The 27,375-nt window shown below is 39.0% G+C and overlaps 1 protein-coding gene across 5 annotated transcripts in view; it reads left to right on the top strand.

The window, feature by feature from the left end:
* The window catches only part of KLHL32 (kelch like family member 32), a 238,752-nt gene that overhangs the window by 40,135 nt on the left and 171,242 nt on the right, over positions 1-27,375 (top strand). For 4 of the 5 annotated variants that reach the window (XR_007462784.1, XM_049654024.1, XM_049654028.1 and 1 more), the window contains exons 2-3: positions 6,599-6,674; positions 14,874-15,054. Coding sequence is in view for 4 of the 5 variants with exons in the window: in XM_049654024.1 (XP_049509981.1) it covers positions 6,652-6,674; positions 14,874-15,054 (204 nt within the window). In the remaining variant the exon portion in view is untranslated. Of the gene's footprint in view, positions 1-6,598; positions 6,675-10,315; positions 10,383-14,873; positions 15,055-27,375 lie in introns of all 5 variants that reach the window. The other variant, XM_049654027.1, reaches the window with a different exon arrangement.

The raw sequence follows: 27,375 nt of genomic DNA on the forward strand, positions 1-27,375 counted from the left end.
GTCATCTGAGCAATTCACTATATGATTCACATTTGTATGTATAATAAAGGGAGATGCATTGAGGTTTACTGAGGCCCTGTGATTTGTCAGTCTTTGAACTAGGTGTGCCATGCATTATAAAAGCCTTGTGACAAGGTGGTATTATCTGTATTTTTAGAAAATGGAAAAATTGAGACTTAAAGAAGGTAAGTGACTAGCCCTTAGTAACATGGCAGCACATGATATGTGAATGTGGGGCTCCATTTTATAAAATATGTATTTTGTGTTCACAGGCTACATTTATTTGGTCTATTTTTAAGTACAAAGACTTAAATTCCTGTTACTAATCTTTTGGGGGAGATGGCATGTTTTGAGAAGTATCACAGCCAATCTTTACACTGATAAATGGAAAGTACTGTATCTGCATTGTGTTTTTATAGTAGTTATGCTGCAGGGGAAAATCCCTTCTTTCTTTCCCAAGTTCATTTAGCTGAGCCAAGAAGCTGATCAAAAGATACTTAAAATTTAAACACGTTTTCTTAACTATTTTTATAAATATATTTCATGCCTTTAAATGATATCTAGTGACATCAGTAAATTCTCTCTTTACCAAAATAATGTTTTTTACACATTTAGTGGCTGACCACTAAGCCAGAGGCATAAATAGCATTTGCCTCCTCATATAATGAATTTGTATGGAAAACCATTTAAAACTGAGTCTTCAGGGGGCACTGGATAGCTTAGTAGGTTAAGCTTGGCTCACTCAGGTCACGATCTCACAGTTTGTGAGTTTGAGCCCCACATCAGGCTCTGCCCTGACAGGGTGGATCTTGCTTTGGATCCCCTCTCCCTGGCTCTCTGCCCCTCCCTCACTTGCACTCTTCCTCTCTCAGAAATGAATAAACCTTGAAGAAAAAAAACTGAGTCTTTAGGTGCTTGGCCTTTTAAGGAATGTAGAGGAAACAGTATTAAATGCCACAAAAATATGTACATTAGTTATCTAAACCTGTTTTTTGGGGAGTTCTTGGAGTGCATTTTCCCCTAGAAGCAGTAGCTAAAATTTAAATGATAGGTTTTCAGATGAGCTCATAATAAATGAATAGGTATGTCTCCATGTGTTTTTAAAGCAACAAAGGTCCCCTCCTTTTTTCCCCCAAACAAAATTTTATGTAGGAACTCTATTTGAATTTCTTGGGAATCTTTTAACCTAAGTTGAGTTAGCTTAAATAAACAAGGAATTTATTATGAGGATCTAGGTTGTTTCATGTATGCCCACAGCAGGAGTGCATGGAAGATCCAGAATGTCCTGTTTCCACCTCTTGCCTCTTTTTCTCTGTATGCCTGCTTCTTTTCCCTGCATAATTACTTTCTTGGTTTCCAGTCCACATGGCAGAAAACAGAGCTGAGGCTAAGTTGAGACAGGTAAGGTGCAAAATTTGAGAAATCACTGGAAAACTCAGTGATTAAGGTAAATAATATGTATATTTTAAACTTTGTATAGCATTTTATTCAGTTCCACTGATCCATTCTTTAATCACTTTACCTGATAAATCATCTGTTCAGCTTCAGCTTTTGTTAAGCAGATAAAAATGTTAAAGTCTATAAAATCAGCATGCATCTTACTTTCACTTATTTAAATGAGATTTATACAGATTAGAAGATTATTTAATTGTGGTCTCAGTGAGACCTTTAATACTTTTCAACTTTCAATCAAGTACAATCTATCATACATAGATTGTGCAATATCCCCCTAAAGGTTCATATATTAACTTGTATTTTTTAAGTTTTTATTTAAATTACAGTTAATTAACATATAGTGTAATATTAGTTTCAGGTCTACAATTTAATGATTTAACACTTACATATAACACCTTGTGCTTATCACAAGTGCCCTCCTTAATCCCCATCACCTATTTAATTCATCCCCCTTCCCACCTCCCCTGTGGTAACCATTGATTTGTTCTCTATAGTTAAGAGTCTGTTTCTTGTTTTGCCTCTCTCTCTCTCTCTCTCTCTCTCTCTCTCTCTCTCTCTCTTTTTCCTGATGCTGGTTTGTTTTGTTTCTTAAATAATACATATGAATGAAATCATATGGTATTTGTCTTTTTCTGACTGATTTACTTCACTTAGCATAATACTCCCTACCTCCATCCACATGATTGCAAATGGCAAGATTTCATTCTTTTTATGGCTGAGTAATATTCCTTTGTATACATATACCACATCTTCTCAAAATAAATAATATTTTAATATAACATTTCAAGGTGATGATAAGCAAAACATCAAAATTTTAAGTAGAGATAGGATTAGCATAAAAATAGCCACCAACATCATTTCCCGTATTGTTTTCTATTTGTAAGTAAGCAGTCCAATTGATCTGGAGACTGGTGATTCCAATTCTAAATCCCAGGGAAGGGGTCTGGTTGGCTTAGCTTGCTATTAGGTCCAGACTCATAGACCAGTCAGTTAAGGCCTGGTGGTGGGAGGTGCTTGGTTGCCAGCAGAACCTTGTGGGAGGCTGAGCAGGGACAGGTATGCACGCTACAAAAATACCAAGTTCATGCATGTGAGGAGACTGATTGGGGTTGAGTGAGATGGGGAACTTGACACTCAGTCTGTCTCTCTCTACTTAAGATTTCTCCTTAGACACCACTATTGAACTTATCAACCACTGAAGGGGAGAGTGGAACCCACTTGAACAGAGAATTCAATGTCAGCCAACCAATGAGTTAGTGCTAGCCATGTATAAGACCCAGGGGCCAAGTACTTGGCATGGTTGTTCAGGATGATATCTGATGAAGGCAAGTAGATGTGATCCCTCAGACAGGAAACCAGAGGGGTTTTGATGTTAGGGAGAGGTTGATTGCGTGAACTAGTGATTACTCTTATAGGGTGAGCCAAAGAGTTGGAAGTTCCCTTTTGTTCCTTTGGGGACTCTGGCACCTTTCCAATAACCTTCAAACCACAGCCAGAGCAATCTTTTTAAAATGCAAATTTCATCATTCAAGTCTCTCACTTTAAAACCTTCTGTGGACTCCCACTGATTTTAGGACAGAGACCAATATTCTCATTCTCTCTCTCTCTCTCTCTCTCTCTCTCTCTTTTTAAGTAATCTCTGTGGCCAATGTGGGGCTTAAACTCATGACCCCAGGATCAAGAGTTGCATGCTCCCCCTACTGAGCCAGCCAGGAGCCCTGAGACCAGTATTCTTAATACTGCTTGTGTGGTCTGCACTCTGGCCTCTAACAGGCCCTGCTTCTTTCTGCTTTTAGGACCTTTGCACAGGCTGTTGACTCTGCCCAGGGCACCTCCCAACCACCCTTCTTCCCACCCCTCCCCAGGTAATAATTATTTTTGAGAGATCAACTTGGATGTTCCATCCTCAGGGAAGTCCCTTCCCTGATTACACAGGATGAGCCAAGTTCTCTGCTGTGTTAATAATCAATTATAAGTAACAATAAAACAACAACAATAATAATAACAGCTAACTGTCATGGGACAGATAGTTTCTGAGACTTGTTTAATCCTCACAACAACACAATGAGGTAGGTGTTACTATTTTTACATGAGGAAACTGCTTAGAGCCCATGGCATGTATCACAATTAAGGTTAAAGAATGAATTAAACAGGCCCTGGCAGTGGCCAGGATGGGGCTGAAGGGCAGCCTTTTGTTTAAGAGGGAAGGGCTAGGAGTTGGTCTTGAGGCTATGTTTGTGAAGCAGAGCTCGCTGTGGCCTGGGGGCAGTGTGCTTACTTAGGATGTCTTTGAGAAGAGATCAGTGATGATTATGAAGGCTAAAACACTCTCAAGCCGCTTCTTGCTGTCCACCATGTCCACTGTTAGCCCTATGAGAGGAAGAACTCCTACATTAGCTGTTGTATCCTAGGAATTCAGCTCTTGGTCTTACATAAACTAGTTCCTCAGTAAGTATTTTATGAATCATTCAAAAAAATCTCCAAAACTTTGGAGGTGTTTTTGAGCAAGCTGCATTTGAATTGTATCCTAAAGATACAGCATTGATAGTGGGACTTGTTCCTCAGGGATTTAATTTGATCTTGGGCTAAATGGTGGATGCCCAGGACTTGAGGGGACACATGTGTGGACCTTTCTTAGGGAACAGGTGAGCCGAGGGACCAGATCTCAGACCTCAGGAGTGCTGGTCTCTAAAGTGAGGCAAGGTTGAGAGGAGCATTCTGCCCCAAGTAGAAGTAGACAGATCAGAGTCTCATGCTCTTTACACAGGTGGTTACAAAGACTAGTTTGTGGAAGGGGATGTTTTACCTTTATAGTTTGGGGATCATGCTGCGATGAGTACATTCTAGAACTCATAGAATAATCTGGTTCTGTGGTGCCAGTGGGCTCAGAAAGCTGCAGATGGTCACTACTGAAAGAGACCCTGAATGTGATTACTCTCAATTCACAGAAAAAGAGCTACCTCACAAGCTTCCTGTACCAAATAGCACTACCCTCAGGGCTTATGTGATTGTATACCTAACGGGGTGTGAGCAGCTCTGAGAGCTAGATGCCTGGAGAGCAACTCTAGCCTTTCTTCCTGTAGTTTTGCTCCTGGGACCCTGCCAGGGTGGTCCAGCCATGAATCTATTTCTAGATTCTGAAGAAGGGAAAGGCAGGAGACTGGCCTGGATCTCTTTGGCTTTGTGGGAAGAAGTGAGCACCTTCACTTAGGAAGAAATCCATATCCCTCCCTGCTATAGGAAAAATACAAGGAAGTGGGAGGAGGAAGGTCTGGCTGAGTGAAGTAGACACTTCATTTAAGGGAAGCTTGAAATATGAAGTATACCTAATAAAATGTAAAAACAAATGTTACTTATACAAAACCAAGATTATAACCAAGGATACAAATTATATAAAAGTATATATAGTAAAGAGTAAATAACATATAGTAAAAATAGTAAATAATAGATAACAATAAACCTTTTCAAAGGCGATCCTTTGACTCATTTTAATTCACCTTTAAAAAGGTGTCCATTTCACTAAACTTTGCAGAGTATAGCATGTTCTAATTAGATAATTTCTGAGGAGAGCCCATTTAGTGAGTTGGTCTCCAAATAGCAAGGGACTTTAATTTATCTTATGATTTTTAATAGTGTTTGGAATCTGAAAAATACCGAGTTAAATGTGTCCTTCAATTTTGGATTCTTTTAACTTTTAGGATTCTTGTTCTCCATGTGTCTAATTATTGGGAGCATTTACAAGACTGTCAGAAAGATAAGGTTCCCCCCCCCCCCCCCCCCCCACTTCTCTGTAATAATAAATGTTCTTTTGCCATTGTAAAGCTGAAGTGTCCATCTCTGTTAGTGTTTGCATTAGCCTGTAAGAGCCTGAAGTTTATAACCTAGATTCTGGAGAGAAACTAGCAGTGATAGGTTGCTAGGAAAATCTCTCAGCTAATTAAACAACGTGCCTTGAATTATTCTGAGCCTCCGTCCTGCTCAGTAATCCTGGATCAGTTGAAAATGAGGCTGATTTTTAGGTTTGTCAAAACATAAATTAGAAATAAATGAAAGTCTAGACATCCTATTTTCAATAATTAAAGAAAACCAGAAATAAAAAAATATATAATTGTATGAAAATGTTCAAAACAATATGATGTTCAGGAACAATGGAATACTTAAAGAAATTATGATATATCCAAATACTGTATTTTAGTTAGGTTAGAAATCATAGCTCCCTCTTTTATAGAAATCAGCAGAAATAGGTACAGTTTAATATTTTTACCCTGTTACCACTTTTCAAAATTAAAATGGGACAGAAGGGAGCCTGTTTAAGATTATCCAGATTGGAATTAATTTTGCGACTTGAATATATTAGAAAATGGGAGTTAGATCCTCTAATGAGGACCAGGTCCCAGACTATTCAAATAATTTACTTTTCTGTTTGGAGTTATATGAGTGATTGAGAAGAAAGTCTGAGAGGAGGTTCACGATGTGGTGGGGGCAGGGGGTGATTAAATGAGTATATAGCCAAGGAGCTGTTTTAAGCCTGACAACTTCATTCTATTTTATATTTCCAGTTGTGCTAATCCTAAATCTGCTGTAAGAATCTGTTTTCCATTTCCTACTAATTTTCACCCTCTCTAGATGTTATTTTTTGAGCAGTTTTCAGAAATCTGCTCCTTGATAGAAAATTATCTTTCTGTAGATACTTAGGCAAGACATACTTGGTTTGAACTTAATAAAAACTTGGTTTGAATAATAAAAATATTCATGTTTGGAAGAAAAGTAAAATTGCTATAAAGGACAAGTCAACTAGTATTTGTGGTGTAGACCTTTGTAACTTTATTTTATTAAATCTTAATTTTTCCCTTTGGCCATCTGATGTTTTAATTTTTACTGTAACCTTTAATTTAGCTATTGTTGGTTCTTAAACACATTTTCCTGCTTAGTCTCTGAAATACCAGTGAGGGGAAAAAAACAATGTAAAAAACATGCCAGACCATTTCTTATTAAAGAGCATTCAGTCAAAAAGTTGAATCTGGACTATAAAACTCCCCTAGGTGCCTCCTTGGGGTTCTAAAGCATTCGCATCATGAAGGCCCAGAGTGTGCTTTTTTTGCCTTTAGCTCACTGTGCTTTTCTTTCTTGTCTTTTTATTCAGCTGGAATGCTTGCAAACTGCTAAGGCTGAGATCCTGAGGAACCCAGCTGGAGAATGCCGTCTGAACGCTGCCTGAGGTTGGGCCCGTAGGATGCTTCCTTGCTTGGTGTAGTGTACCCCGAAATAGTTACCCTGCACATCCCAGGGCTTAGTACAGAGCAAGGCTCAAGACGTATTTGAAGGAATTAAGTAAACCAGTTAGAGTGTGTATGAGTTTAGTGTCATAGCACATGGGTTAACCACTGTGATCTATTTACGGGTCAAACCTAGGTACATCTCATGGTTCTTTGAATGATACTGTTTACTATATTTTTTTATTTGGAATGTTTAAAAAAAAGAATACTTTTATAAAGGTAGATGATTTAAAAAAGAATCAGAAAACTATACTTGTATAAATATCACCATCATCCCCTTTAAAGCAATCATTCTGGGAAGTATGATATGTATTCTCAAAATACTCTCAACATTCTTCTAATAATTCATTTATTTAACAGATATTTATTGAGCCAAGCACTCTATGCAGAGGATCCAGCCATGAATAAAAGAGAGAAGGTTCCTGCCTTCATAAAACATATATTCAATGGAGGAAACTGATATCTAACAAATCACACCCAGTAACAATGCAGATATAATTGTGAAAAGTGCTCTGAAGGAAAAGTATAGGGTTGATAGAATGACAAAGTGTCTTCCTGAAGAAGTGGTCTGTAATTTGAGCACTGATGCGTGGGGTGACATGGGGAAATGCTCTGGGGCAGGAAGGAACTTGGCACATACCCAAACCTGTGGATGCAGTCAAGAAGACGACACAGGGCATTTTTTTTGAATATTCAAAGTGGACGCAAGTCTTTATCATCCTCTGAGGAAACAGTCAAAAGGATCTTCAGAGCAAAAAATGAGAGGTGTGAAACAGAGGAGATTCTTTTTATTAATTAAGAATTGTGTATGTCTATGGAATAATGAGACTGCCTTTCTTCCACAACTCTGTAACTATTAGAGTTGACTGGTTCCAAAAATATGTTCAGACATGGAAGGAGGCATTGTTACAGCCGGTTACAGTGCTGCTTCACTCCCCAGAGCCGGTCCGTTGCTCTAGATCAGCGTTTCTTAGTGGGGGATGGTTTTGCTCTCAGTGTACATTGTGCAATATCTGGCAACATTTTTGGTAGTCACTGGAGTTAGGGATGCTATTGGCATCTGGTCAGTCGATGGTAGGGATGCTGCTGAACATCTCACAATATGCAGGATGGCTCCCCATAGTAGATAACGATCTGGCCCCAAATGTTCGTTTCACTGAGGTTGAGAAATCCTGCTCCAGATGTGGCATCCAGCCTATACAGGCACATAGAGACCATGGTATCTGTCTGCCACCACCTCAGCCAAGTGATTTATTTCTAACTACCAGGATCTATGTGCTTTTTTCTCAAAATTGTTTTTTACTTTAAATCTACCATCTCTGCTTTTATTGATCCACTCTGACCTCTCTGCCACCTGTCCTCCCCTGCACCTTCATCTCCGTAATGGTCTTTCCTTCTCAGCTATGATTCACAGCTCTCCCTTCCCCACCTTCCAGACTTCCCTTGTTCCCTGAGGAACTGTTGCACTGTGATTGTCTGCTCTGCTCTATAATCTCCTTACCCTGAAAAGCTCCCTTCCCCTCCTGACTTCACTGAGACCTGTCCTCTCCTGAGGCCCACTTGGAGCCCTGCTAAGAGCCCTCCTCACATCTCATGTATTTGGGGGGATAGGTAGAGAGATTGTCGTCACCTGGGACGTGGTTTTGCTTCTCCATCATTACTCTTCAAGTTGGTTGTCTGAGAAGGCAACGATAACAAAATACAACAGAGACATACTCATTCTGATGCTCTTCAACTCTCTCTCTCTCTCCCTCCTCTCTCCTCTCTCCTCTTTCCTCTCTCCTCTTTCCTCTCTCCTCTCTCCTCTCTCCTCTCCACTATAGTTAGGGTCATTTCCCCTCATTTACTGAGCATTTGGCACCCAGATGACAGTGTTCTTCCTCATCACAAACCTGTTGCAATTTCCCAGTGTCCTCAGTGTCTGCAAGGAGGATCCGTCCAACTTGGTGGCCTCGGATCTTCAATCTACTTGTCTCCAAAAACCTTGTTCTACTGAGACATCAACTCCCATGGTCACACCTTGGACCTTGCATCCCAGTAGTTGCTCTGTTTGTGATACCACTATATCAGCCACTTTACTCTTACCAGGATCTCCTCTCCGTCTAGCTTTCCCTCACTGTGGTTGTACTTCGACCTCCTTGCAGTGTCTCATCTACTGGCCTTGCTACTTTCTACCAACACATCATCCACTTCTTTCCCTCATTTCCCTTCTGATCCAGTTTAGATTCTATAACTTTTATCTTTTATTTTTATTTTTTAAATTTTATTTTATTTTTTTAATGTTTATTTATTTTTGAGAGAGAGAGAGAGAGAGAGCACACAAGCAGGGAAGGGGCAGAGAGAGAGGGAGACACAGAATCTGAAACAGGCTCCAGCCTCTGAGCCCAACGTGAGGCTTGAACCCATGAACTATGAGATCATGATCTGAGACAAAGTTGGATGCTTAACCGACTGAGTCACCCATTTTCTACAACTCTTTAAATCCTTGATTTCTCTTGCTTCCTGTGTTTTTGATGCATTTTCCTGACAAAATTCCAACCCAGATGAACCCAGATATCCATGTTTCCTTGCCTACATTGCCTAGTGGAGATGGTTCCACTAAATCTTTATATTTAACAAACCAAAAAAATGCTAAGAGTTTGAATATGTGTTCCTGGTATGCCTGTTTCCTCCCTCCTGCTACTCAAAGGGCAGTCCTTTTCCACCACGGAGCCCATCCCTCCTTCTGTATTTTGAATACTGTCTTTATTAACTTCCTACCAACCTTTCGCTGTTAATTGTGTCTGCACTGTGTTCTGGAGACAGAGCTGTGTTTCTGTTACCCTCTCTATGTAGATGAGTCCCAGATTTACACTTCTAGCCAAGCCTCTCTCTGAGCTGCAGACCTTGTCCTTCCTTGTTCTCAAGGTTTTGACCCTTGACATACTGTTGTGAGCACCATGCTTCCTCCTACCACGGGATCCCAGGACTTGCTCTCCCCTACCTGGAAAACTCTTTTTGCCACAGTAGCTCCTTCTTATCCTTCATCACCCAGCTCCAGCATTATTGCTTCTGGGAGGCCAGATTATTTGCTTAGTGTGTAACTGCCTTGCTAAACTCAATGTTCGACAAGGGCTGCTACCAAGTTTGATTTGTTCACCATTTTATCTCTAGTATCTAGCATGGCACCTGGATAGGATAAATGTTTATTGAGTGAATGAATGAAGGGAGGAATGAAACAAAACTATTCATTTATAATTAAGTCCCTCTCTGTATAATCTTTATTACTTCTTAATCATCCTCTAACATATTGTGTCTTCTTTGCTTATTATTTTGGCCATTGCTATTAATTGTTAGCATTCATTTTAAAGTATGTAAAAATTATAAAGTGTTCTATAAAAAAGAAAAATTAAGTTCCATTATGGAGTTAATAGTCTGCTTACTAAAATAAATAGGGCTGTTTTAATATTGATGTATTTAATTTGTATAGAAATATTTTGATCGTAGAATTGAAGTGATTAGGGTACTCACCTGATAATTCATCAATAGACTGAATTGAGATAATCATGAATAATTCTAGCACTATCATTTTTTTTTTGATCCAGTCTTCTGTTTTTTGTGTGGTCTGTTTAAGAAATGAAACTCTTCATGCTACTTGACTGCTTTTGATTTGTAAGTATTTGATATCTTATTGGTAGCCTCACTAGAAATCTACTTGCATATATTTTGTGTGTCTAAATACTAGGTAAGCATTGATAGAGAAATTGACTTGAATTTTAAAATTTGAAATGCAAATGTTTAAAAACCAGATAGCTGTTTTGGAATTTACATGTTAAAAACTTAGTAAACTCAGTCAAAATTTACTTTATGAAAATGAGACCCTGTGAGAGTTCTGTGATCAAAAATGTTAACTCTGTCAACTGCAAATAGTGATTTGCACTATGGTAGAGCTTCATCTGAGTAGGGTGTACCATGTTATCAACATCATGTTCTGCATTTGATTTTTTAGTTTTTGCTATCAAATCCAGAATGAAAGTTACAGACTTGAAGTCATGAATAGTCCTGTGCCGTGAGACCTCATTTATCTCCGTTACTGAATGCTGACATATGGTCAAATGGTTGCATCCTGTCATCACTAAAACGCAGTCTGCTGCTTCGAGAGTGGGGGCTTCCCATGTTGTACCCACAGAGGCTGTGCCCTGTAGAGCTTATGGAGTTCAGGTGGAAAGGAAGGAGGGACATGTCCCCTAGGAACTTGTACACCGTCCAATAGAACCATGTTGCGAACCATATGTATAATTAAAATTTTCAAGTAGTTACTTTTAACAGAAATAAAAAGAAACAGGTAAAATAAATTTGACTAGTTTATTTTTAATCAGTATACCCCAAATATTATTATTTCGATATGTAATTAATATAAAAATACTAATGAGATATTTTGCATTCTTTTTTCATACTACGTCTGACATTGAGAGCATTTTACACTCACAACACATCTCAGTTTGGACTACCCACATTTCCAGTGGTTAGTAACCACCTGTAGCTCGTGGCTATTGTATTGGACAGTGTAGTTTTAGGGGATCCCTCAGAGGAAAGACTTTTGGGGTTGCCCTGGGGAAGCCAGGTCACCTTCTGCTCTTACCTGTAAGTTTTAAGGTGGCAACATTGCTTCCACAGTCGACCTTTCCCAATTTTAGGATGACACTCAAATCTGTATACCCTTGGCAAATGTGCCTCATGTTTTATGTGTTTTTTTTTTTCCAGTAATTTAGGAAGTTTTGGGAATATTCTATTCCTTCCTTCTTCATTGTTTCCCACATAACAGAGGGACATTGTTGGGAAGCTTAGTGTGCCACTTTGATATAAATTATAGATGTCAGTGCAGCCATTTGCAAGCATGTATCTGCTCCCCATCTTAATTCAGACATGGTACTTAATGGTCTCTGGTTCACCCCCTTCCTTGTTTATGATTATTGACTTCATCAGATGGGCTTGCCTCTTTCCAGCTGTGTTCTGTGGCCACACAGGCCTTAACATTTAGAGGGTTGAAGTCTCTTGCAGGTTTATATCTGAGAGTTGAGTGGGAAGTTACTTTCAGAATACAATAAAGACTTGTTGATTAATAGGCCTTTATTTCTTGCCAAATGTTGGAGTATTTGTTTCTGCTTTTAAAGATTCCTAACATATTGGTTCCAAAATATTTGGAATCTTGTGCCAAGTGTTGCCTTAAATATTTAGCATGTTGTTTTCTTTAAGCTTGAATATTTCAAGCCCAGCTGAATGATCCTGTGAAATTATGCAGCATCACCATTGTTTCAGAGCTGAGCCCTTTATCTTTTGCCAAATTTCAGTTTACAGCTGCTCTTTCCCTGGCAAGATGTATTCACTGTCAATAGATATCTGAAATGCAAATACTGATTCAGTCTTGATAATAAGGACATAAATTGTGGCACTATATTTGGGAAATGAATAAGGAAACACTTGAAGGCAATTATTTTAACATATTCTACTGTTCTACAAATGAAATTTTAAAATATATTTATTTAGCATTTAAAGTGATATTAAAAGGGAGAAATGAGTGTATCTAATAAGTTGTCTATGAGTATTTCAAATAAGTAATAATTGGAATCTGTTTTTCTATCTCCAAACTTATCTTAGTTGCAGTACAAAGATAAATATTTTTGAAGGCTGATTTTAGATATTTCTTACAACTATTTCCTGTTATTATCTTCATGTGTATTCTTTTTAAAAGGCAGCTTTGATTTTGAGATAACTATGCATAATATAAATACAAAGTTAGTATAGACTTTGTGACCTTTTACCCCTGCGACAGAGATTTTTTAGATCTTTTTCACAGCTTGCCATTTTGTTTTGTTTTGTCTTTATCTTGTTTTTTAAGCAGGAGGCTGAATTACAGTATTGTGTTCTTGGCGATAGGTGCTCAAAATGCATGATCTTGGACCTTTGGTTTTGTCATCTGTAGAATAGAGATAATAATGCCTGCCTCATAGGGTTGTGATGATGATTAAGTGAATTGATAATTATAAATCACTAAGAATAATTCATGGAATATAGGAAGACTGTAAAATATATAAAAATGTCATCCTTTTAGGAAAGATTTTTCAAAAATTATCCTAAAGCTTTACTTTAGCTGATGTAATATTTCCTTTACTATTTCCTCATTTCTTTAATTGAGTAATGCTAATTCATCTCCATTCTAGGCTTTGCATAGAAATTTGTGTTAAAAGTTACTTATGCTTCTGAATGTGGTTTTAAGTTACTGATTTTAAATGTCTGTGGATAGCTAGAGCTGCTAGATGAATATTCGATGACAGTAACCATTTCAAAACTCACTGCTGCATTCCAGCTGAAAATAATCTTCCCACCTTCCCACAAGAACTTCCTATATCATCACCTCCTGTCAAGTTTTTTTTTTCTTTCAGTAGTTCTGACATTTCTGAGGCTCCCCAGTCAGAAATGTCCAATAAAACTTATAGGCTGTTCTCTGCATTTCATAGGAAGCATTTGTTTCACCTTAAAGTGGAACAGTCTGTGTCGAACTGCGGTTTACAAGCCAACTGGCACCACAGTCTGGACAGAGCTTTGTTAAATAAACTAAGCATGCAGACCAGGCCAGTGGCGACTCCCCAGCTTCCCTGAGCGGTTCTTTCACATTCAGAGGGGAGAATTGGATGCAGCAGTTGTCAGGATAGGAGAGACGATCCTCAGTCATCCCCATGGTATCTTCACTCAGCTTCAAGAGGAGTCCGAAGGCCAGAAACAGGGCTCGATGGCCCTTGTTCTCATTCTGGGAGTAACTTGTGACTGGTGCCGCTCACCAATCCTGGTCTGATGTTAGTTCTGAGATTTTAGAGCACTGTGGAGACTGTATTCATAGATGTAGGCTGGAATTGTTCAGAGCTATCTACACAGTCAATGTATGGCCTTACTTCTACATTATTTTGGGAAGGTCTGGGGTTTCACTTAGGAGTTTTTTTGTTGTTGTTGTTTATTTTTGAGAGAGAGACAGAAAGAGAGAAGGCACAAGCATGAGAAGAGCAGAGAAAGAGGGAGACAAAGAATCTGAAGCAGGCTTCAGGCTCTGAGGTGTCAGCACAGGGCCCGACGTGGGGCTCAAACTCACAAACCATGAGATCATGACTTGAGCCGAAGTCAGAGGCTCAACCAACTGAGCCACCCAGGCACCCCACACCTAGGAGTCCTAAAGGACATAGGATGAATATTTTAAAATGGGGTAAGGAGTGAAGGGCTAAGTTTCACAATGAGTAAATATAACAGTTTCAAAAAATAGAACAGCAAATAAAACTGTATGGTCATTTCTAAGTCTAGTACAGTGACCACATACAGAGTTTGAAGGCTGATAATACAGATATATTTTACTTTCAGCCTTAGATGTTTTTCATTTACGATGACATTTTTTTTGATGTTCCCCCATGATACATGATTTCCCAAGTTTAATAATCATCTGCTATTGTTTATTCATTGCTTTTTACGTGAGATAGTCAGTGGCAGCCCCTTTTTCTCTAATCAACATTTAGTCAGTTTTGTTTTATTTATTATTGTAGTATTGTGACCTCTGGGGAGACTTAGTAACTTCCCGTATCTCTGGTGAGTCTTTTAGGTCCCGTGGATTCTGTGCTAGATCAGTGCATGGTGGTGATCATGTTCTGAGCTTGCACCACCCCCACATAGTGGTACAGAACTAGAGAAGGAATCAGAGACTCAGGAAGGGGGTCATAGAGGGGAGAGAGTCCCATATATACACACATACAGATACACATCCAGAGAAAGCTTTGCACTCAGAGATGTACATGTATTGAGGGGACAGAGGCCAGAATCAGAGGCTCACTGGTCCACAGACATGGACCATACACAGACAAATGGACACACACAAAAACACAAATCCAGAAAGAGAAGCACTGGTAGGAAAGAGAAAGATACCCTGAGGGGGTGAGGAAAAGAGAAAGAGAAAAGGAGAGCAGGGGAATAGTAGAGAGGAGGGAAACAGAATCACAAAGGTCACATTCTTGTAGTGTGCTGCAATCTGCGCTCCCTACACAGGTGCTGAAGGAGTGAGGGGGCACCAGGGACAGCAGGGGCTGGTGGGAGGAAGCATGTTGACACAATTGCTCTCTTTTGTAGTATTCAAGAAATGCTGACAGGCCAGAGGCTCTGCCACTCGGAATCTCACAATGATAGCGTCTTGGCAGCGCTGAATCAACAGAGAAGTGACGGCATCCTCTGTGACGTCACCCTGATTGCTGAGGAACAGAAATTCCATGCTCACAAGGCAGTCCTAGCAGCATGCAGTGACTATTTCCGGGTAAGTTGGGGTAGTTTGTTAAACGGAGGATGGCAAAGTTTCCTGAAGTGTCCTGCATCCATCAGTCAGATGACGGTCACCAGAGTTGTGAATGTTGGGGACCTTTCCTGAGCAGAATAAGATTGGGGTTGCAGTGGGATCCTCCCTGGCTTGGTCATCTGGATGTTCCTCTAGCGGAGAGCAGATCTCTCTTTTGCTTCTGAACTGAGGGGTATTTGATACTTTACCACCATAAGGCAGTGTGGCATTACAGTGCGCCATAATGCAGTGTGAACTGGGGGATAGGATGTATCTAGATCCAGGATCAGAAGGACAGTCTGTAAAACAGTTTGTTAAAATTTAAAGTGCTCGTAAATCTATGTAGCGTTTCTGTTTTTTTTTTTTTTTTTCTATGCATGTTCTTGTCTTCATGCTTTCCAACTGTTTGCTCCAGAGACAGAGATACAATTGGCCTAATGGACGTTTATGGTTGTTAAGTGTGTGTTGCTGAAGACATGTGCTTGTTTAGTAGAACTTTAGGGTGCAATTTTCAGTTGCTTATGAGATACAGTGGTATGTTTGTTGCTTTATTTTATTTTATTTATTTCCAGTATAATTAACATACAGTGTAATAGTAGTTTCAGGTGTATAATATAGTGATTCGGCACTTCCATACATTACCCAGTGCTCATCACAAGTATGCTCCTTAATCCCTATCACACGTTTAACTCCTCCCCTGCCCGCCACCCACCTCCCCTCTGGTAACCATCAGTTTGCACTCTGTAGTTAAGAGTCTGTTTCTTAGTTTGTATGTGTGTCTCTCTCTCTGCAACCCCCCCAACCATGATTGATTGTTTTGTTTCTTATATTCCCCATATGAGTTAAATCATATAGTATTGTCTTTCCCTGACTGACTTATTTTACTTAGCATTGTACTTTCTTGCTGTATCCATGTCAATTTATGTTTATTGCTTTTTTGAAGATTAAAATATGCAGTATGGTTATAGCTAACTAAATGCCATTTATTTAGTACTTCCTATGATTTAAATGGTAGAAAAAGGACTTTGTATGCATATCTCATATAAATGAGAATAGAAATTAATTGTGAATTTTTTTGGTTTCTCTTGCCAAGGTCTCAAAGTGTTCTAGAAACCAACTTAGGCCCATGGGCAATTTGTTGGGTTTTTTGTTTTTTGTTTTTTTTTTTTTGTTGTTGTTGTTGGTTTTATTTGTATAATTCCAGTCATAATCTTGGTTTTATTTTTTTTGTTTTTATTTTATTTTATTTTCATAATCTTGGTTTTAATGTTTAAGAGAATATCAACTGCACTCAGTTGCCAACTAGCAAGTAAAAAAATTTTCAAAAATGCCAAATCATAAAAGAAAGTCTTTTTTAAAAAGTGTTTTAAATATGATGAAACCCAGTAATATAGAGGATCTAGAGGGAAATACTTGAAATGTCTATAAATTAAAAGAGGGAATAATTCTCAACTGTAGAAATGAAGCAGAATATCTGAAAAGTGACCTTTTAGTTCCATTAAAATAGTGTCACATTTTATACACTGACGCATCAGGCATTAATCTTCCAGAAAGGCTATATTATTCAGGGAGCTTTTCAAACAACATATTTTGGGTTGTTCTATATAATACATTGATGTGGGGCCCCTGGGTGGCTCAGTCAGTTAAGCATCTGACTTCGGCTCAGATCACAGTCTCAGGATTTGTGAGCTTGATCACCACATTGGGTGGGCTCAATCCCCACTTCAAGATTCTCTCTTGATTCCTCTCTCTCTCCCACTCTCTCTGCCCCTCATGGGACTCTCTCTCTTTTTCTCTCTGCCCCTTGCTCACTCACGCTCTCTCTCAAAAAATAAAAAATAAAAAAAAGCGGGGGTGGGGCTCCTGGATGGCTCAGTCAGTTAAGCGTCCAACTCTTGGTTTCAGCTCAGGTCGTAATCTTGTGGTTCGTGAGTCCACATAGGGCTCCATGCTGATAGTGTGGAGACTGCTTGGGATTCTTTGTCTCTCTCGTTCTGCCCCTCCCCTGCTCACACTTTCTCTGTCTTTCTCAAAATAAATAAATAAACTTAAAAAAAAAATATATAGCATGTGCACATTATATAATAATATAATGTAGTAAGTTTTGTCTTCCTTTAGACCATAATTTAGCCCCTCCTATTACTTAGCTTCTCTTCTCTTAGGTCTCTGCTGGTTGGCTTTTTAATTTAATTTTGGGAGACGGTTTGATTGCGTGTGTGTGTGTGTGTGTGTGTGTGTGTGTAAGAGAGAAAGCATGTGAGCAAGTGCATGCTACTTATTGGCCTTGAACAGTGTTTGCTGCTACTCCCAGTCTTTCATCTCTTACCACAACGCCCCTGATACTCTGGTAGGTTACACGGAGAGTGCCTCCTTTATAATACCTGTGTTACAAAGCTCGTGAAGAAAGTTTCATTATTCCCGTGGTGCAGATAAGAAAACCAAAGTGCGATATGTTTAAATAACCCACCCGAGGATTGCCAGATACTAGGTAGAAGAGCTGATTTTCACACACTGGAGCATGTTTCCTTGAGTACAAGAAGTTGTGCTTTTTTCCTTCATTCATGTGACCTGCTAGAATCATACACTGTTCCTTCAAGCTCACAACCTGCTTGTGAGATGAAAGTTAAGTGACTTTTGTAGTCAGCGTTCAGATGGAAAAACCAAAACAAAGCTGGAACAGTTGGCACTTTTAACTCTTTTCTAGGCACAGTGTTTAGTGCTGGAGTTACAATGTTTAACCAGAGGTAGACCGAGCTCCATGGAATTTGTAATATAGATAAAATACTAGAGGTAGTTTTTGCGTTGTACTCTGCCTCTTTTGTTAGCTTTTGTGACCCCCCAAACCTAGAAGCTGAATAGTTCCTCTGGTCTGTCAGCTCTAATAATCAATGGTGGATTCATTCTCACATCAGCAGTTAACTGGACTGTTGACTAGAGGCTGGATGACCTAAATTGGCCTTGTTGGTAGGTCTGGTGATTATGAGGCTCTTGGCTGGGGTTTTAGGGGACAATGGGCATGTATTTCACACAAATAGGCTAGCCTGGGCTTTTTCACATGACAACTAAGTTCTAAAAATGGCACGAGGGTAAGTCTCAATGTATAGGTACTTTTCAGTCTTTCTCTTTGTGTCATGTTTTCTGATGTCCCATTGGCCAAGGAAGTCCCATGGCCAAGCCCAGAATCAATGTAAGAGAGTATATACCAAAGGGCATAGATGCAGGAAAGGAATGAATTTATTGCCATTTTTGCAACTGTCTGCTATCAAGAACCGTCAAGACCGAGATTTTACCATACTTATAAGCCAGTAAGATAGCCTATGACTAGATGCTGGTAGAAGGCACAAGACTCCAAAGTTAGAGACGAAGGACAGTTTAACACTCCTAGCAACCACAGTCTGTGAGTCTTAGCGTATTTGCACATATTCCCTGAGCCTCAGTTCTCGCAGGTGACATGAAGAGGGCCAGCTTCCGTTACCACGCACAAAATGAGCTACATTTATCAGAGAGGATTGTTGAGTTCAGGCAACCCAAATCTTTTATAATGGGTAGGAAACATGTCTGGTTTTTGTTCTGGAGGGACAAATTATTATTCTAGACAGGAAGCATGCCTATCCTTTGCTCTGTGAAGAGACACTGTGTCTTCCAGGATTGCAAGCAAAACTGCCCTTTATTCCAAAGAGAGACACCAGTGTGTCATCCCAAAGCTGTTTGCTATAGAAACATCCTTGGAAAGAAAGTTCAGAACAAAGGACAGTCTGTGCCTCACTCACAATACATGCATAAATACAAGAGAATCATGCAGAATTGTCTTCCAACAACCACATGCCCTAAACTAGAATTATGTTTCTGTTCCCTGTGTCTTATGCTGTACCACAGTGAAACACCTGGAAACAGTCTTCCTGCTATAAAAATTTCTGTGTCTCTCACTTTTATAATGTTGCCTCAGGCTTAGTACACAATAAATATTTATTAAGTGAATGAGGAAATGTCTTCTAATTATCACAGAATTCCATGCATATTTCAATTCTTAATATCCTGAAGACAAAAGATATGCAAATTATCGGTGGATTTTTCTTTCTAGTGTCATCTGTTCAAGTTAGTTAAGTACTTTGATATAAATTAGACTGTGGTACTTTGCACTTCGACATCTGGAAGATTATTTGACTCTAAAGTAATTGTTTTGATTCAGGAATGGCAGTACCGTAAGAGTGCGAAGGCCCAAGTTTTGATGTAAACTGCTCCTTTACATTGATCTGAGAGTTGGTATCAGCTCTTGTCGCTTAAAACGTAAATAATGAGCAGTTGAGCACAAAGTACTATAGCTTCCTGTGATTATCAACATTAAAAAAAAAGTGAAAACATTCTTCAGTCAAGTAGTAAAATTATTTCAAAAAATAAAAATTAGGTTTAATAACAACAGTGTAGGTACAACATGGCAGTAGTCAAATGCTATAACTGAGTCAGACTAGGGACGTCTTTTCTGAGTGTAAATCGGTGGTGGAAGGAAGAAAGGGAAGAGCTTAGGAGTCAGGGCTGAGTTTGAATACAGCGGCAGGGACTGTGTCTCTCTGTCCACCGTTGTTTCCCAGAGTGCTCAGAAAATAGGTGCTATTCTAATTAATATTTGTTGGGATGTTCATCCTCTTTGCTGTCTATTCTCTGAGCATAGGTGAGTCATCTTACTCCTGTGAACCTGTGTTTTTTCATCTGTAAATTGGCAATCATAAAGCACAACTCTCAGAATGGCTTAATATAGAGATTTAAATAAGATAAGGTAAAGAATGTACTAAGCACTGTATCTGAAACACAGTAGATGTTCTGTGAGCATTAGCTGTTCAACCCAGTCATGTCCTGCCTAGCTACTTGCGGGAAGAGATAAGAGTTCATCATTGGGCTCACCTAGTTGCAGGCTCACTCACCTTTTAAGGGGTCAGAATGACTTTTTGGTTCTATCCTTTCACATCTTTTAATTTTCTGAATCTGACCCCTCCTTGCTGCTTGCTTAGAACATTCTAGTTCTATCCAACTTTTCTCCTCTACCAGCTGTCCCTTCATAAACCATTGTGCAGATGACTGCGTGGTTAGCTCTCGCTCCCCTGCTCAGGTCCTCCAGAGCTCCTCACTTGCACATTTGCCAGACTCCTGGAGTGTGCCTTCATGCTGTGCTGTTATCTTCCATCTTCGTCTTTGTCCTCCCATCTGTTCATCTGACGTTGCAAACGTACTCCATTAACCTTTCCACTTTCCAGCCTTGCCAGTGACCAATCTTTCCACCCCAACCTCCTACTCACCTCTTACTTTACCCTGTCTTCCAAGGTTTATCACAACCAACAAGTGTGAAGTTTTCATGAAGTCTTATCCTGTCTACCCTCTTCCACCTCCCTAAATTCATATTCAAGGCCCCATTTTTCTGAAACCTTAGAACTGTAGATTTTCTCTCTCAAGGAATTAAAGATCAAGAGAATGAAAGGACAGCCTATGGAATGGGGAGAAAATATACACATCTATCTGTTAAGGCATTAATAGCCAATATATATAAGGAACTCATGCGACTCAGTAGTAAAAAAAATAAGTAAAAATAAAAATAAATAAATAAATACTATGATTAAGAAATGGGCAAAGGATCTGAATAGATATTTTTCCAAAGAAGATAAACAAATGGCCAACAGGTACATGAGCATGAGCAGGTGTAAGCTCAGCATCACTCATCATCAGGAAAATGCAAATCAAAACCACAATGAGATATCACCTCACACCTGTTAGGATGGCTGTTAACAAGGCATGAAATAACAAGTGTTGGCAAGGATGTGGAGAAAAGGGAACACTTCTGCACTGCTGGTAGGAATGTAAATTGGTGTAGCTACTACGGAAAACAATATGGAGGTTCCTCAAAAAATTAAAATGAGTTTATTTATTTTTGCGTGTGTGAGAGAGAGAGACAGAGAGACAGAGAGAGCGGGGAAGGGGCAGAAAGAAAGGGGGACAGAGGATCCAAAGTTTGGGGCCCAAACTCATGAACTGTGAGGTCATGACCTGAGCCGAAGGTGGACACTTAACCAATTGAGCCACCCAGGCACCTCTGGAGGTTCCTCAAAAAATTAAAAAAATTGAACTACCATATTGTCCAATAATCCCACATCTGGTTATATAGTGAACGTAAATGAAATCAGGATCTTGAAGATATATTTCCCATGTTCATTGCAGCATTATTCATAATAGCCAAGATATGGAAACAACCTAAGTGTCTGTCCACAGATTAATGGATAAAGAAAATGTGGGGTGTGTGTGTGTGTACCCATGAGAAAGAGGGAAATCCTGTTATTTGTAACAACATGGATGAACCATGAGAGCATTAAGCTAAGTGAAATAAATCATGTAGAGAAAAACAAATATTGTATGATCTCACTTACAGAAACAGAAGGTAGAATGGTGGTTTCCAGGGACTGGGCAGTGGGGGTGAAATGGGGATATGTTGGCAAAGGGTGTACATTTCCAGTTATGAGATGAATAAGCTCTGGGGATCTAGTTACCGCATGGTGACTACAGTTAACAATATTGTATCATAGACTTGAAAGTTGCTGAAAGACTAGATCTTACAAGTCCTTACTACACACACACACACACACACACACACACACACACACAGGAAAAGGTAACTGTGAAGTGATGCATGTATTAACTAACCTTATTGTGGTAATCATTTTGTGATATATGTGTGTATTAAATCATCACGTTGTATGCCTTAAACTTACACAGTGTTAATGTTAATTATATCTCAAAGCTGGAAAATTCCTTTAAAAGGAATTTAAGATTATATATCATGTGTTGCAGCCTCTTTCACTAGGAGCTTTCTTCAGAAGGACTGTGATTAGCTGAGGGCTAATCAAGTCCATCAAAGAGCTGTTGAACAAAGTCGAATGAGGAAGTATTGAACCAGAGGTAGCAGGAGAAAATTAGGGTCTTGTGATCTAGAGTGTGTGTGTATGTGAGAGAGGTGGGAAGAGTCAGCCCCTTACCCTCCTCCCTGTGGCACCCCACTCTGACTGGGGACACAAAAGTTGCAGAGCCCCAGTGTGGGCAGCCCTGGGCTGTCGGCCACCCTGCAGCTTCTGGAGGCTGTTGTTTAACATTTGCTATCTGCAGCTTCAATCTCCATGAACGCCTACACTTTCTGGCCAAGGAAGCAGATGTCTTGACTGTCTAACATAGCTTCACATATGTGATGGTAAAGTGATTCAAATATGACATTTTGGAAACTTAAATATTTGAGCATCATTTTCCATTAGAGCCTGAGTATGCTCTGCCTATCTAATTTGTAGTTTTAAGAGAAAAGGATAAAGCCATGATTTAAAAAAAAAAAAAACAAAACTATGTTCCATGTATTTTATAATCAAATTCTCCAGTCACTATTTGATTAAAATGGCATAAAAGACTATTAAAAGAGTATATGATATATAATTAGAAATAAATGTTTTCCAAATTCAATAAGCATTTGTTATATTCCTGCTATTTTCTAGACAGAATAAATTTATGGTCTGGTAGGAGAGAACAAATAACTTCAGTATGTGTAATTAGTATTAGAAGTTTGGTATGATGTTTTGGGGCTTGAGGCTTTTTTTCCCCTCTTCCTCTCTCTGGCATTCTCAGTCAGTAATAACAATAATCATAACTACCATTAATTGAGTATTTACTGTACTACAGGCAGTTATTGTAAGTGCTTTATGTGTATCAACTCATTTTATCCTCTAAAGACACCTATAAGATGGGTATTACTATCATCATCATCATCATCATCATCATCATCATCATCATCTCCATTTTAAAAATAAGGGAAAGGAGGCTTAAATTGAAATAACTGACCCATGAGGCATGGGGAGTGGTTAAGTAAGAGCGGATGAAGGCCTGACCTACACAAGGAGCAGATGGGGGAGAGAAGAAGACCTATGAGGAGTGTTTGCTGGAGGTAGAATAGCTGGGACACACCAGGTAAAATCTGAGGGGGGTGGTGCGATAGATGGTGAGAGAGAGGAAAGACTCAGGAATGAATGAGGCCCCTGGCTTGAGGATCAGGGGTTGTGGGAGCAAGGGGGTGTCCACACCCGCCAGACTCCAGGCATGGAGGGTGTTGGGAAAGAGCAGCCATGAGGTATTTTGAAGGAAGCTGTGCAAGTGGGGAAGGCTGAGTGTGAGCACTTGAAGGTCCCCTTGAGGGCAGAGCAAGTATCTTTTTTGCCTTTCTGATCATTGCATCCCAGCACCTGCTGTAGTGCCTGGTGCCCCACAGACCCTTGGCATTCCTTTTCCCATGTTGCAGTCTGACTGGAACAGTTTCTTGCTGTGTCATGTGGGTAGGGCCTCACCAATCCCTTCCTCAGAACTTTTCCCCTAAGAACACCCATTGTATGTATGATCTGTTTGACACATTGGTTTGTCTTATTTCCTAGGCAAGTTTCCAGTAAGGACTTGAAGGTAATAGCACTTCTGATGTTAAAGCACATAAATGAGATCATTGTTGGGCTCAAGCTGTTTCCTGTTTGGTGGTTTTGTAGACTCTTCATTAACATTTCTGCTTCTCAGAACTCATACATAAGACATATTGTGTTTATCACATTAAGGATAAACAGAGACATAATACTGGCAGTTATCTTGCTTCCAGCCACCAAGCCTGCAGCCTCCTCCTGCCTTTATCCCTAGCCTGCTCCTCAGCTCCCATTGGTTCTGTAAGCCCCAACTATGCTTCTAGTAAATTATCTTTTTGCCTGAAAAATAATATTAAGAATAAAAAATAAGTGTCCTTTATTAACCCTCAAGTACTGTTTGAATGTTAAAGGGCTTTCAATAGTCAATTGTCTTTTATCCAGTTACCATGCCACAGCTTTCTTCTGTGTACATTCTGAGCAGCCACTGGGTGCAGTGCTCTAATTTTGATTCATTCATTTTGTTTACAAGAATATTGTCACAGCCTGAGTAGTGCGGCTCTCAAAAATTAAATTTTAGCTGGGGGTAACTTAAAACTAACCATCCTTTGCAGATAAGAAATGAATAAAAATACTAGTAAAATCACCTCCAAGTCCTTCAATACATAGAGTAATTATTTTTAGTTTATTTTTATGATAGTTACTACAAGCATGTAAATCTCTACTGCTACCCTAAATTATAAAGCATTACTCTGCAGCTATTTAATTGGTACATGAATCTCACTAAAATTAAATCCCATGATGTTCCATATTTTCCATAGTCCATTTTACACTGGCCTGTCCTGTGATTAATTACTCTGAGGTTGAACAAGTCCTACTGAATTCTGTGGGTATTGGGTGCTTATGCTGAAAGAGCAGCATTGCTAATTCTTGCATATTTGCACGCTGCTCTGTTCTTTCCCTAACGTGTATTTCATGTGTCAATCACAGAGGCACCACCAGAATATCATTATTATAGTACATTTGGGTTATGCGTTATATGGCAAACTGATCATTGTTTTCCATCAAAGGATTATTTGTTTTGATATTTAATTTTATAAAATCTGTTTATAAAAAGAATTAAAAAGTCAAGCAATATCTGTTAGGAATAAAGAGTATGGCAAGAGAATGAGGTTTTATCAGCTTTGAAGACATTGTGAATAACCTAAGGGAGCGTGGGGAACTGAAGGAAGTTTAAGAAGACTAATGGGCAGATTAAGAAGAATATGGGGAAGTGATTCAGATGTGTGATGCTTTTTGTATCATGTATGATGATGTATGATAGATATATGATGATTTCGTTTTTCATTTGAGTTTTGATATATCAGCAAAACTATTAAGAAGATATGTGAAATAAGTCATACAGAGAAAGACAGATACCATATGTTTTCACTCTTATGTGGATCCTGAGAAACTTAACAGAAGACCATGGGGGAGGGGAAGGAAAAAAAAGTTAGAGAGGGAGAGAGCCAAACCATAAAGAGACTCTTAAAAACAGAATAAACTGAGGGTTGATGGGGGGTAGGAGGGAGGGGAGGGTGGGTGATGGATATTGAGGAGGACACCTGTTGGAATGAGCACTGGGTGTTATATGAAAACCAATTTGACAATAAATTTCATATTAAAAAAAAAGATATATGCAGGTTTAGCTATCTATTTTCAGTATTTAATTGGATTTTGAAATGAAGAATTTTGACAATAGAAAAAGGTAAAAATCCAACATAAGGATCATTTTATTTCTGCTATATTCCTTTTCTGATCATAAATTAATTTTGCTCTATGCAACTGTAAAATGACTTGCCTCTAATATTTTTTATTTTAAAATTTTTAATGATTTCCATTTTAATTTTCTTTGATTTCACGTAGTGCTTAATATTTCATTTTATTTACTGTATTCAGTATGATAATTACTACTACTTAACAAATCAGTGTGCTTCTTTAATATGGTAAGGACAAATTGACTCTATGCATGATAATAGTTCCAGATGCTACTTTGTCAATTCCATAGGCATTTACTGAGCATCCACTAGATACAAAAAAGTTTGTGCTGGATGTTGAAAGGGATACAGAAAACATCACCACTGCAGCTTCTGCATAAGAGGTGAAGTTTGAGACATCCGGAATATAGGAGATTGCATAGCAGGAGGGAAAAGAGCAGAAAAAAATGTATCTGTAGTTAGGACCTAAAGAATGCCTTTATTCAAGTGGCAGAAAGAGAATGAGCAGATGGCCTAGGGGACAAAAAAGGAAGAGCCTAAGATATATAAAGATAATCAGCATGTACATTTTATTCAAAGCCAGAAAAGAAAAGAATTTCAAGGATTAATACATTTTGTAGAATACCAAGGAGGATGCGGAAAAATTCACTGTTCTTTAAGAAGTTGATTTCAGTAGAGTGTGGGAAAGGAAGCCAAAATCTAAGGGGTAACATACAAAAATATTGATAAGTGCTACTTGTGGTTTGTGGACCAGTGCCATTCTGAGGGATGCTTGTTAACTGTCCATGCTGATGAGGTACCAAATGTAAATCAGCTACATGATGAAACACTGTGTTAGTTCAACTGGCATTTTCACAGGAAATCTTAAGGAAGCAAATAATGAGTTCATTTGTATGCTGGCAGGGATTTCTTACCTTGTGTCAGATGTATAAGAAACAGTTTGAAGACAGCCTACTCTGAGGAGTGCTGATGCAGAAAATAACAGTGCACACACATACACACAATTCCATTTTAATTTTAATTTTTGTTTCTTATTTAGCTTTATGGAAATACAATTGTCATATATCATTGTGTAAGTTTAAAGTATACAGTGTGATAATTTGATACAGGTATGTGTTGTGAAATGGTTACCACAGTAAGGTTAGTTAACATATCCATTACTTCACATAGTTACCTCTGTGTGTGGGGGGCAGCAGGAGGTGGCTGGGTGGGGAGGAAATATTAAGATGTACTCTCTTAGTAACTTCCATGTCTACAATATGTGTTAACAATATTGTTAACTTAGTCACTGTGCTGTACATTAGGTTCCCAGAACTTACTCATCTTTTAACTAGAAGTTTATATCCTTTAACCAATCTCTCTTCATTTCCACCATCCTCTAGCCCCTAGCAACCAACATTCTACTGCTTCTATGATTTTGGCTTTTTAAGATTACACAAATAAGTGAGATCATACAGTATTTTTCTTCCTCTGATTTATTTCGCTTAGCATAATGTCTTCAGAGTTCATCCATGTTGCAAATGGCAGGATTTCCTTCATTTTCATGGGTGAATAATACTCCGTATATATATGTATGTATGTGTGTATATGTGTGTATGTACATATATACCCATTTTTTCTTTTTTTAAAATTGTTTTTAACCTTTATTTATTTATTTTTTTTTAAATTTTTTTTTTCAACGTTTTTTATTTATTTTTGGGACAGAGAGAGACAGAGCATGAACGGGGGAGGGGCAGAGAGAGAGGGAGACACAGAATCGGAAACAGGCTCCAGGCTCCCAGCCATCAGCCCAGAGCCTGACGCGGGGCTCGAACTCACGGACCGCGAGATCGTGACCTGGCTGAAGTCGGACGCTCAACCGACTGCGCCACCCAGGCGCCCCAACCTTTATTTATTTTTGAGAGAGAGAGACGGAGTGCGAGCAAGAGGGGAACAGAGAGAGAGGGAGACACAGAATCCGAAGCAGGTTCCATTCTCCGAGCTGTCAGCACAGAGCCCTACACGGGGCTCGAACTCACCAACTGTGAGATCGGGACATGAGCTGAAGTCAGATGCTTAACCGACTGAGTCATCCAGGCACCCCTATATCCATTTTTCCTTTATCCATTCATCCATAAAATGGCACTTAG

This window comes from Panthera uncia (genome assembly GCF_023721935.1).
Source record: "Panthera uncia isolate 11264 chromosome B2 unlocalized genomic scaffold, Puncia_PCG_1.0 HiC_scaffold_24, whole genome shotgun sequence".
In the NCBI taxonomy this organism is placed as follows: Eukaryota; Metazoa; Chordata; class Mammalia; order Carnivora; family Felidae; genus Panthera; species Panthera uncia.